Raw genomic sequence first — 12,228 nt, 5'->3', positions numbered from 1 at the left:
AAGTACAATTTGTTATGGAGATAACATCTGAAACTATGGCTGTATCTTCACACCTTAGCATGTAGCACTCTTAGCACTCTGTTCTGGTTGTGTTGTCAGTCAGAAGCCAAATAAATACAGCTGATAGAGCACTAGTGGGATTCCTGCTGTTTGAAGTAAAACTTCTCCAGGGTTGGATGAGCCAGGGGAAGCAATATTATGATGCTGACAGCTGGGTGTAGGTCCTTGCTTTGTTTAATAGTCACTGCAGAGGACACTTTAGGGTGTGTTGGAAGGCACTGTCACTGCACTGCATTGAAAAATATTGGCAGACCTTAGCAAGGCATCTGACCCTGAACAAATATTCCTCTTAAATTAAAAGCATATTTAGCTACTCTGCTCAGCTTGTTCTTAGGAAGCTAATAATGGAGTTGGATCCTCTTGCTCTATTTTGAGGTTGTCTTATTGAATCGTGCATTGAATGATGTGACTAATTTGTGGAACAGAAGTCCCTGTGCATCAGCTGTTCACAGTCATTTTCCTGGGGGAAAAATAGAACTTTTTATGTTAAAAGACACTGATCATTTATTTCAGCATATCAAAGAACAAATGTACTGTAGGTTTTTCTATTAAAAAAAAAAAAAAAACAGAACAAATGGCTTTTATCTGTGTTTTCATCATTACACCTGCATAAATCTCACTGATGCTAATGGGACTTGTAGCAATGTAGATTAAAGACAGTCACACTGCTGAGATGTGGAGTCCAACAGAGCAAGGCACACCACAGAAGCAGGAGGGTTCATCCCTGTAGGGACAACCTGCAAGTGTGTGACTCAGCCTGCTTGGAATAAACCATTGATGTACAAAGCCAAGGCTCTCCAGATTGATGTAAACAATCAATCTGATTAATGCAGTGGCTGTGCAAACTTACTGAATGCTCAGCTTTACTGCTGCCCAGATGGATTTCTCCAGAAAAAAAAAGTTTGGTCTCTGCATCCACTCAGCTGTATGAGCACATATGATGTCTGTAATGGAAGAGATGCAGGGCAAACAAGAATCACCTGGACTCTGTGACTGGAAAGGAGGAGATGGGACAATGAGGGTTGAGCTGGAGTTCTCATTAATTATGGGCATAATGGAAGTCAGCTGAAACCTGCAGGCTTACCTTGAAGAGTAGGAAGGGAGTGACAGGACAGTGTCAAAGGGACAAACCTGTGGAATGCTGTAGAGATTAAGGAAAAAAAAAAAAAAAGGAAAACCAGCAAGCAGCAGTTTCTTAAAAGTATATAGAAATACATAGTGGAGGACAACTGGGAGTAATAAAGTTAGTCCTCACAGCTGATCACAAACAGTAATGTCACTGTGAGCAGAAGAAGAAGGAAGTTCTGTGGATGGACCCTAGGACAGAGGCATAACTGGGGCAGTCTTATAGAGAAACACAGAATTACTTATTTCAGTGTTGACAGGCCCAATAAATCATGCAATTAGCTTCATTTCTTGAGTTTCTGAAAGAATGTCTACGGTAAAGTCTGACTTCTGCCCAAGTTCTATCCATGGACAATTGAAATCTATAGAACAAAAGCAGCAGACACACTGCCACCAGAAATTACTTTGACCTAGATGAAAATAGCAGGGATTTTATTTTTTTATCTTTTATTTTGCTATTTAAAATAGTATGTATTGATCCCTTTATTAGTGTAACATACAGACTGAATGTTCAAAGCAAAGAATAAGACTAAGACCTTATTATGGAAGGCTTGTTCAAAAGAGAAATTTGGCAAGGAAAGGTTTTGATCAACCCCCCCTTGCCTAGGGTTCCACTTGCAAATGCAGTTCTTGCACCTGTCTTGCTATCCAAGCTTAAGAAATGCAACACTGCCATTTAACACACAAGTCAGAAAGGCAGGCTTTCTGTAAGGTGGTGTGGCTGCTGCTGTCTTCAGAGTATCCTCTTCATCTTACCTGGAGCTGTGGGACAGTAAAGGTAATGTCTGCCAGCATTTTCTTTCTTGAAAGAAAGAGCATACTTGTGACACGTGCTTCTGAAAGGGCACTGTGTTGTCATCTGATATATTTGGATATTCTCAAGTCCACATTAAAAAATGGCAAGTTATCTTTTCATCACAGGATATTCATAGTAAATAAAAAAATAAAACATCTTGCCAGTCCTTGCTGCCCAAAGGAAGTCTATAAACAGGACTCCTGCGTTAATGCAAGTAAGCTTCAGAGGGGTTGAAGAAGTGTGGTTGAAGTGTGAGTAATTCTTCTTACGGAGAATCTGTCAAGAATACAAAAGGAAAGCCTGGCAGTGGAAGTATCCTTGTTGCTCTGGTAGGACAATGACCACACAATTCAGTGTGATTCAACAGAACTTCCTTGTAAGTAGATTACCTCCTCCCTGGGTTGACTGATAAAGATACAAGGTGATTTACTTACAGGAATGTATGTGCAACCCTTTAAATAAAAAGAACTGCTATTGACTTTGAGTCACCACCACTGATGATTTTTTATAGTCAATTTACCATCATTTAATACTATTTTAGAACAGCTGTTAGTGTGTGGCCTTTTCATTTCTGCCAATAAACTTCATAATAGATACTGAAGCAGGACTGAAAAGCTTGTGAACACCATGGAGACGCTACTTGTTCAGTGTTGCATTGTGACATACTCATGATCTTTTGTTCTTTGTTTCCTTAACTTTTTCTTTTAAACTTCCTTATTTCATTTCTGTTCAGTGTGTGTGTTCATTTTAGTGATAATGTAGTTCATTGTGGAAGTTATTTAATGTTCACTTGTGAATACTACTCCAAGGCACCTAGCAGCATTAATACGTTAGTAGCCACCCAGTCATCATGCTTCCCGTGTCAGCTGTAGAACACAAAAGCTATACTGGAAGTACTTAGATAAATCTATTTCATCAAAATGGCTATGTACTTTTACTTTGTCAAAATACCTGTGTGTTGGCTTTCTTTGCTGCTTAAATGCTGTTCTATCTGTTCCTAACTTCCCCTGTTTAACAGCAGACAAACCCAGGGAGCACTGAATGAATCGGATGATCCCGAAACAGGCTGTCTAACTGATAACAAGCCAACTTCTCGACACTTCTATCCTGTCGCCTTGCTGCTTGTCAGCTCACACTTGCTGGTTGTGTGGCTTATTTTAAGTCTTGCTTTGCTATTAGCCAAATATCAATAAACTTCACTTGTGTTCCTTTCTTTTCTACAAACAGCAACAAACTCTAGAAAAAAGGAATCATGTTGTAATATTTCTACAGTCTCAGACCCCAAGGATTCATCTTTAAGATTCCAATGTCTGAAATGTACTGTGTTTTCATTCTTTTTTCTGAACTCCAAGAAGTATACTATGCATTGAGTGAATTGATTTGCTCTTTCTGTTCATGGTAAAACTTTCCCACTGTAATTAGCGCAAAGAAAGCCCACTTACAATGCTGTCACTGTATAGAAGTTGTGGAATCCTGAATGCTTGAACCCCGCTTTCTAGAGTAATTAGTCTGACAAAAAAAAAAAAAAAAAAAAAAAGAATTTGCGCAACACAAACTAACACCTAGACAAATATGGCAGGGCAATGGTTTGGGAGACTTACACTTTCGTGGTGTTTTTTCATTGTAACTAGCTGATGGGATTGTTTTTGTTTAATAAATTATTATTACTTTGCTACAACTAACCCTTTTCTGTAGAGCAAATAGAATATACTAAGTTCTGTTTTGTAATGAAATTAGCCTGTTTGTAATTGTTGCTTCAGTTGCTTTTGCTTTCAAGACACTTTTATATTCTTTTTAACAAAGTTCTGTTTATGTCTTGATGCACCACCACTTTGGCACTTGTGACTTTTGTACTGTATATGAATGAACATCTTCCTTTATAAAGCAGAGAGGTGGATTGGGCTGTTTGAAAAGCCATTCTCTCTTTTTTTCATTGCAAAGCTGAACATACAGGAAATGAAGCAGAGATGAAATTTTCCTTCACGAATCTTTAGGGCCAGATTTAATAAAATTCCTTATTCCTGGAATGAGCATTTTAGGGCAATGTATACTCGCACACATATAGCAAACAAAGTGAAAAAAAAAAAAAAAAAACTTATGAAAAGGTTTAAAAGGCAAATATATTTCTGGAATTAGAAGAAAATGTATCATTAAAGTATTTAATTTTTTTTACTGAACTTTAAACCGCAAGGGCAGATATATTAGGGGGGATGGAAAATCTTATCACCTATTTCTGAGGGCAATAACTGAACTGGGCCTGGCCTTGGATTTAATTCTGTAAGATGTATCATCACTCATGGAAAAAAAAAATGTAGAGTTGAATCCTTGTTATTTTTACTTCAACTGTTGCTGAAACTCTGCAATGAACAAATAAAGCATATTTATTTATTCTATGTTTCATGAAGTTGTACTTTTTCCCCCTTTCACTAGAGAAGGATGCCGCATAGAGAATGTTCTGAAGAATGTCAAATGCAGAAAGTATGCATTCAACATGATACAGCTGATGGCTTTCCCAAAGTACTACAGACCTCCAGAGGGGACATATGGAAAAGCTGACACCTAAGTTTAACAAAAGTGTAATCAGGAGCATATATCATGCTAATTAGTGAATATAACAACTGCTGTTTATGACGTATGAATTGGGAATGTATAACCGGTGGAGGTGTTATTTTTATCAGGTTTTATCATTTTACATTGAAATTAATCTGATTAGTCATTATGAAATAAATACCATGAAAAATCAATGGACTGGATATTCTGAATATCAAATATATACTTATCTTTGTGAAATTGAAGCTTAGTGTGACTCATAAGCCAGCTGGAATTAGTTTCTGGGGTCATTTGATTGAAGATTAAAAAGGGAAATGTCATTTGCTGTAGGAACAGAGATTAGTAATCTGGAAGGTGGCATTCTGACTCCAAACCAAACCCTGAGACTTGATTTAAGGGGTCTCTTACCGCTGGAAAAGGTGTTTTCTGTAACCAGCAGAGCACTGAGGTCTTGATCACTAATGATTAAACCCTTCACAGAAATGTTTATGAAAGATGCTAAGGTTAATACCTGGGCTAAATATAATTTTGGTAATTACAATTAGCTTCTTTACATAAGCATGGTAACTTCATAATATGTTTTTAGTAATTGCAGACTGTAATTTCAGTAATTCCATTTTGATTCCCTGCAGTTCATTTGGATGTATCACTCTTGGTTTTCTGTACCCCAGCCAAATACCACTTTTTTCACTTTCACATAAATCACACTGAAATCAGGGAGATTAATTCCACAAATAATGTGACCTGAATTTGACCTCCTAATTAGAGTAAACCCTTAAAAGTAAATTTTCTTTAGTGGTAGGGAAAATAAGTTCTATATACAGGAGTTAATGTATCTTTAGACTATGAAAACATGTATGTTGTTAGAAAGCCTAAAATAAATGTTATGAGTAAACTGCTGTACTAGGACTAGTTAGCCACTGCAGCTGATTTATATCAAATTTGTAATGCTGCAGGTAGACGCTCTAGGATGAAGAGCTATTAGCTTTAAAAATGAATGTTAATGCTCTGCCAGCTTGTGTTAATCCTGAAATTTGTCTTGCAAAGAACATTTGTGTTTTCTAATTGTTTCTATTTACTACCTTCTTCTGCCTCCCAGAGAGGAATACAATTTAAAATTCCCAAGTATTCACTGGTTACTGACCTTTATGTAATGCCTTCTTTTTATATCTAGAGCAGAAGTATGAGAAATGTATCCTAATGAAACCGCCCTTGGAATTTGAGCATCTGTAGGAAATTGTAATTGCCATGGAAAAAGAAGTAAATGTTTGCTTACTCCTGTGGAAGTCAAAGAAATCTCTATACACCATGACTTTTAATTTGTTCTTTTTAATCCATTAATACTCATTACTGGGTATAAATCTGTAACTATAACAGAATTTAAGAGCCTGATTCTGCAAATTCTATTTGGGTGATCCATGGAACTGACCTATCATTTGGCTAAAATTAAATCCATCTTGTATATTTGCAAGATCAGGCTTTGGAGTTTGTAGGAAAGCATCAGAAAGAGATCCTTGTTCTAATATTCATTGACTTCAGTGGAGCCAGAAATTCACCTATACAATATATTAACTAATTGCAACTTTTTTTCCAAGAAAAGTAGATAATGTAAGTAGTGTTTTGGTGCATTAGTTTTTTATTTCTATTATATAATATGCTGTCATTAATGACTTCCTTTTTCTTGGAATGTATTACTTCAGGATATGTCAGAAGAGTTGACAATGCATCACAGATAAGGTCAGACTGATAAGAAAATAATGCCTTGATTTCTTCTTGTCATGTACCAGTAGAAGTGGACAATACTCATTGGGTGGCTGGATATGTGCATAAATTAGTGTTTTTCTATGAATATAATGTAGCTGATCTGTGTGAAATTTTTTTGTGGATTTATGGAACATAATCCTTTCTAGAAAAGTAATGTTTTCTTCTCTCAGACTGCTGCACTAGCCCTCACTATATACATGCTTATTATTAGCTTAAAAAAGCCCTACATATGCAGTTTAGAGATAGTGATAAATTCCTCATGGGTCACTGAAATAACCCCCAAAAATGCAGTAGAGAATGTCAACCATTGCACAGTAATTCTGAAACTAACTATCTGTAAAAATCTCAGTGGAGATGGTGTTCTCTGCTGGGTGCTATAGGTACTTAGACTTCTTTATCTGAGTCCCATTGGCATTCTGTCAAGTTAAAAATATGAAATTATCTAGATTTTCTTGTCAGGAAAATAGTCTTTCAAGATTTTGCCTCAGCATTTTAATCCTGCCTGGGCTCTAAATTGCTGTTGTCACTACCATGTTATTTTTGTCTTGAAATTGTTTTTCATGCTAAAGCCATGGATTTGATGAGGAGAAAGAAAAAATGGCACTGCATTACTATCCTTTTTGTTTTAACAGCCATTCACAGTATGTTCTTGTGAAAGTAAATAAATCTCTTATTTGCTAAGGATAATTAAGACAAAACCACAAACACATCAGTCAGCTGTAGTGAAGCCTCATTGTGCTTGGGCCATTACAGAAGAGTTGGCTGAATTCTGTGCTAAATAGTACTGAAATTTTTCTCACTAATACTTGGACTGGAATATCTGGTTGTAGGTCAGGAGAGCTTTGTAAAACCTGAAGTACTCCAAGTCTCCTGGAAAAACCTCGTTGCTTCAGTAGCAAAACAGGCCAAATGTTTTGTTGTTCGGTCACTGCCTGCTGGGGGCTACTGTGGTCCCTGTGGGCAAAGGCTGTGCCCATGGATTCAAAATTTGAGGGTTTTCTGGTTTGCCTTTTATGAAGAAACAAAGAGGGGTTTGCTGCAGGTTGATGGTTGTGTTACATGGAGTACATTTACTCTTTGTAGCAGCTGCTTCCAGCCCTGTGGGTTGTTTGATTGTCTAACAGAGGAGTTAATTCATCCCTGGGGTCTTGCACATTGTCTTGTAGCTCACTGTGGATTTCAGACGAGTAAAACTACACAACTTAGTTTTTATAAGCAAACTACATTGTTTGTCTTGCAGAGGGAGTAGTAAGGGTAGTGATTTTGATGGTGGCTTTGCAAAAACTGTTCCATAACTGCTCTTTGTAAGGTATAAAATAATCTGCTTTTAGAGGAGGGCAGTTCTCAAGGGCTAGAAGATGAAAATTCAAAAATACATCTGGCATCTAAAGCCAAATCTTGTCTTACAGATTATATTATTTGTAGAAATCAAATCAGGATCTGTCTTGAGGAATCCTGAAATAAGGGCTTCTAGCTTTCAATATTTGTACAATGCATCACAGTTATGTGGGGGTTTTGTACCACACAGTAGTGACTAGAGAGCCAGTCTAAAATGCCTAAAAACATAAGGAAGGAATGTTAAAGTATTTTTTATCTCAGAAATGATTGTAATATTGTTATAATACATGTCTATGACTGACATTATATTATCTATTGTTTATAATACATGTTTATGACTGACATTAAGCAGGCAGGTCTTTTTTTCTGAAGTCTTTTGAGGAATTTAAAATACATTCTGATTAATGTTTATACTTTGGCTTTTATGGAGCAATTAGAAAAAAAAAATTAATTATGTTATCTGATTTTTTTTTCTGTGAAGCTATGTATTTTGATGGAATCCTAGCAATGTCTGTATTATAAAGAAAAAATAATTTAGGAGTACAACTGAAACAAAGTATTAACTGAGAAGTAGCCTTAATGAAGCCCTTTGCAATGTTAATTTTTTGCTGTCCGAATTTTGCCATTACATAAGTGAAATGAGGAAATTAACAAACAATTTTGTGTCTAAATCAATCTCTCCTGGGGAAAATTCACTTAGTTGCAGTGGAATAACTTGTAATGATATTCTAAATCTTCACTAGTAATTTTGGTATAAAGAAGTGCAACACTTCTTTCTGAAGCGTACTCTATAATATGCCTAATAAAAGTTTCAGGAAAAGCTTATTTTTATTTCTAGATTAAACACAAGTTCCAAGAAATCCTTTGGTTCATTTTAAAAAAAGCAGAAAATGCACTGAACGTCAATCAGTGTAACAGAGAAAGAAATTGCATTGGAAACTATGCAGCAAAAATACTTGGGTGAATTAATGTATGTAATCACTTAACAGTCTTATACGTACATTGTGTCAGTTGGTTATGTTGTAAACTTGAAACCATTGATATCTATATTTATGCTCTTTTTTATTATAAAGAAGTGCACTGTATAGGCAGCGCCATGAGACACCAGTTTTCATCTTGCTTTTCACTTCCTTGCAGCTTAAAAGCAGATGTTTGCAATGGAAATGCTTTAAAGTAATTTGCTATTCTTGAAAACACAAACTTACCTTATATATTGCATGTTTACAAAAAAAAAAAACATCCAAATGCTTTTTAGAGAGAAAAAAAATCACAGACTTCAGTCCTTAAAACACTGGGTTTTTTTCCCTTAAGCATGCAACACCTCAGCTGTTGTGTTGCCAAGCATTTGGCTTGCACTCTGGAGGACTCAAACATTTATTTTCTCTTTCTTTCATAGCATCTGCTGAATAAGTAATACAACAGCAATGACTATCAGCATGATACTCATGTTCCAAGGTTAAAAACTTACATTTGCTCAGATATGAGCAAATACTTCAGGATAAATAAACTATAAGACACTTGTGAACCAGTGTCTCCGTATTCCAAAGAGCTGAAACATAAGGCACAGGATTTGTGTGCTGACTGGAAAAAAGAGTTACAGTTGGAGTCTATGATAAAAGAGTGCCCTGGACATGCCCGGTTCAGAGTAGTGAGATTTGAGCCACACTGCTCTAACTGTTGGCAGTGGTGTTTGATTACTCTTTCCATGCATGTAAAATGCTTTAAAAGTTTGCAGCACTTCTATTTATGAATGGTCTGACTTTAAAACTTCTAAAATCCCAAATTACTTTGGTACTTGTTTTCCTTGTGATGTTCCTTTCTTACATTCTGGGGCACGCAGGGCTGTGTAAAAGTAACATTAACAGGACTTCAGTCCACAGCATGTGTTTGTCCAGAGAAACGAAGCACAACTATAGGAATTCAATGCTTTATATATTTCAGGGTTTTTCATTTTTGTTTCATTGCTGTCTGTAAGCCATGTCCATTGTACACTATGTGTATATTTTTATTTAAATAAATTTAATGTTTATTTTTTATGTTTCTGACTTTTTTGTTCGTTATTCATTTTTCATTGTCATTGTGGTGGAGTTGCCCAGAGGGAGGATTGTCCACGCTGATGAGAGTGTGTTCTGTCCTAAAGGAGTTGGTGGAAGTCCACTCACAGGTCTCATCACCACTAGGAGCAAGGATTTAAGAAAAGTTCTCATACAACAGTTAAAAGCTTGCAATGGGCAAAAATTAATAGTTCCTATTCTTCTTAGTCTTACCATAACTTTCATCTCACAACCAGGTGGGTCATGCATTTTCTAGTTCAAAGCAAACAAAACATCCACATGCCCATAAGGAAATCCCTCTCATATAACTGTTGATCTGAAGTTCAGGTGGGATCAACACTTTTTGTAATGAAGACTTCTAAAAAGGTGATGTGTCATGCTTTGTCTGGTATTACATCTTCACCATCTCAGTGAATTATTTCCTTGGGAAATAATTATGGGTTGCTTCTGTGCTGTTTTCTTGAGCTTCTGTTGGAATCTAGATTTATTATATGATCTCTCACCACAATGAAAGGTAAGTTCTCCATGGTTAGCTGAAATGTAGCAAACAGATCTTCTTTTTGGGTATACGATAAAATGTGGCTCCTCTGTACTATCAGTAGTGAGTAGAAGGTGTTTGCATAATTTAGTATCTCTGTTTATATGTTAGCATTTTTAGTTTTACTAAAATATATTTAGTGAGATTTTAATTACTTGCAAGGCTCTCGATAACCTTTAGAAAACACTGGGAATTAGTGCTTCTTTGGAAATAAGTTAAAAAGTTGTTAGCATTCAGCCAACAGGAGCCTAGGAGTTTTGTCTCTTACTAATAAAACTGAAAGTATTTTAAAATTACTTTGTCTCACTTTAAGTGTTTATGGATTTTATTTTCCTCGTAAACTGGGAGCCACTTTCTTCTCACAACAATGTAAGAGAGAAAAAGAGAAAGAACCTACAGCTGAAGTGAGATGATAGAATAATATGATAGTAAAAATATGTTTGCACCAATTCCCTTTCCAATGTTACTTCAGGGCATGTTTGAGTATATGACATAATATTTCTGAACCACAGTCTGCAGGGGTGGGGCTTGGTCGGGGAAATTCTCTCTGCTGCCAGGTTATGAGTTTGGTGTGCGTGTGTTATGTAGTCTCTCAGGAAAAAAATGGCTTCAGTTGGGGAACACAAAAAGGAGGAAGGAAGGGGCTAATTCTGTCCCAGTAGAAATCACTTTTCTAAGTGTCTGCTCTAGTAGTACCTGACCACAGGTGCAAAGCTGGGAGAATAACAGCAGAAGAACAAGGAAAGAATACTGCTATCTTTCCCCAGCAAAGTCTACATATTATATCCATTTTTCATGGAACAATATTTTTGATTGCTGCAATTTACAGGACTGCTGACTCTAACAAAATTAGAACAACTGTCATAGATAACCAGAGCAGAATTCACCCCTTGGGTGATACCATTCCTCAGTAGTTTCCTTTTAGAGGCAGAAAAGTTTAAGGTCTGGTCCTAAAGTCATTATTTACAAGCAAAGAATCAGAAATGGGGCACTCCAGGTGAGAAACTCCAAGGACCAGGTTTTGTGAGAGGTTTCAGAATTATTAGTATTCCTGAACTTTGGTTCAGAACTGCAAAAAACATGTTATTTGTACAAGGCCCCACACAGGAAGAACTTATTCACGGTCATGGCAAGGAAGTTGATGGCAGTTTCCTATAAATTATTATAATAAGTAGCTGATGCTAATGAACTTGCACCCAGAAGGAAATATATGCCATCATCACAGTCTCTTTAGAAGGACTCTTTTAGTGGAGTAAAATATTCAAAAGCATCTGAATGGGATCTGGTTTTGTTAGTAAGATGTAGTACCCAACTTTCCTGGGCACTTATCAGCATTTAAAAAACATCACATAAATAGGAGCTTAAGTCTGGTTTCCTACCTAAATCTAGGTAGATTCTCAATACACTCTATTTGAATTTAACTTCTCTCTGGAATGAATATTACAGTCTGTCTTTTCCCATTTTTCAAAAAAGACTGAAGTACCATGAAATAGTGACAAGGTTGTGTATATAAATAGTGACAAGGTTGTGTATATACAATGTATATAAATAAAGTCATCTGATTTAATTCTGTTTGCAGATGGAAACTCAAAGTCTTAGTGACAAAAATGAGACTGATGTTACTGTGGTTAACATCCGGACTGGTTTCCAGCAGCTGAATTCAACTGCCTGCTCTGTAATATGGCAGCTCTCAGTCAGGCTCAACTGGAACTCAGTAATCCCAAAAGAACTTCTCCATAAATCCCAGGCTTCTTACCCCTCAGCAACATGAATTATGTTCTAGTGTTGGGGATTAATGGGCAAGAACAATTGTCCCCCATCACCCCATGACTGCATCATGGCAGGTGGGTTCTCTTTTCAGAGAGCAGCTATGTTGTGGTCATTATGTGAGGGAATTCAAGAGTTCAGCTCATGGGATATATGTGAAACACCTAGCAGATAAACATGTAATAAAAGATAAGAACACAAATAATAAAATCAGGGACCAAAGAGATACAAACTAG

The 12,228-nt window shown here is 36.4% G+C and overlaps 1 protein-coding gene across 10 annotated transcripts in view; it reads left to right on the top strand.

The window, feature by feature from the left end:
- The window catches only part of INPP4B (inositol polyphosphate-4-phosphatase type II B), a 312,388-nt gene extending 302,719 nt beyond the window's left edge, over positions 1-9,669 (top strand). For 9 of the 10 annotated variants that reach the window (XM_059843843.1, XM_059843840.1, XM_059843839.1 and 6 more), the window contains one exon: positions 4,412-9,669. In XM_059843843.1, the coding sequence (XP_059699826.1) occupies positions 4,412-4,544 (133 nt within the window). In that variant the 3' untranslated portion in view covers positions 4,545-9,669. The remainder of the gene's footprint in view (positions 1-4,411) is intronic. The other variant, XR_009486134.1, reaches the window with a different exon arrangement.
- The last annotated feature ends 2,559 nt before the right edge of the window (positions 9,670-12,228 follow it).

Source organism: Haemorhous mexicanus, chromosome 4 (assembly GCF_027477595.1).
Source record: "Haemorhous mexicanus isolate bHaeMex1 chromosome 4, bHaeMex1.pri, whole genome shotgun sequence".
In the NCBI taxonomy this organism is placed as follows: Eukaryota; Metazoa; Chordata; class Aves; order Passeriformes; family Fringillidae; genus Haemorhous; species Haemorhous mexicanus.
This window is presented reverse-complemented; position numbering and strand designations above follow the sequence as displayed.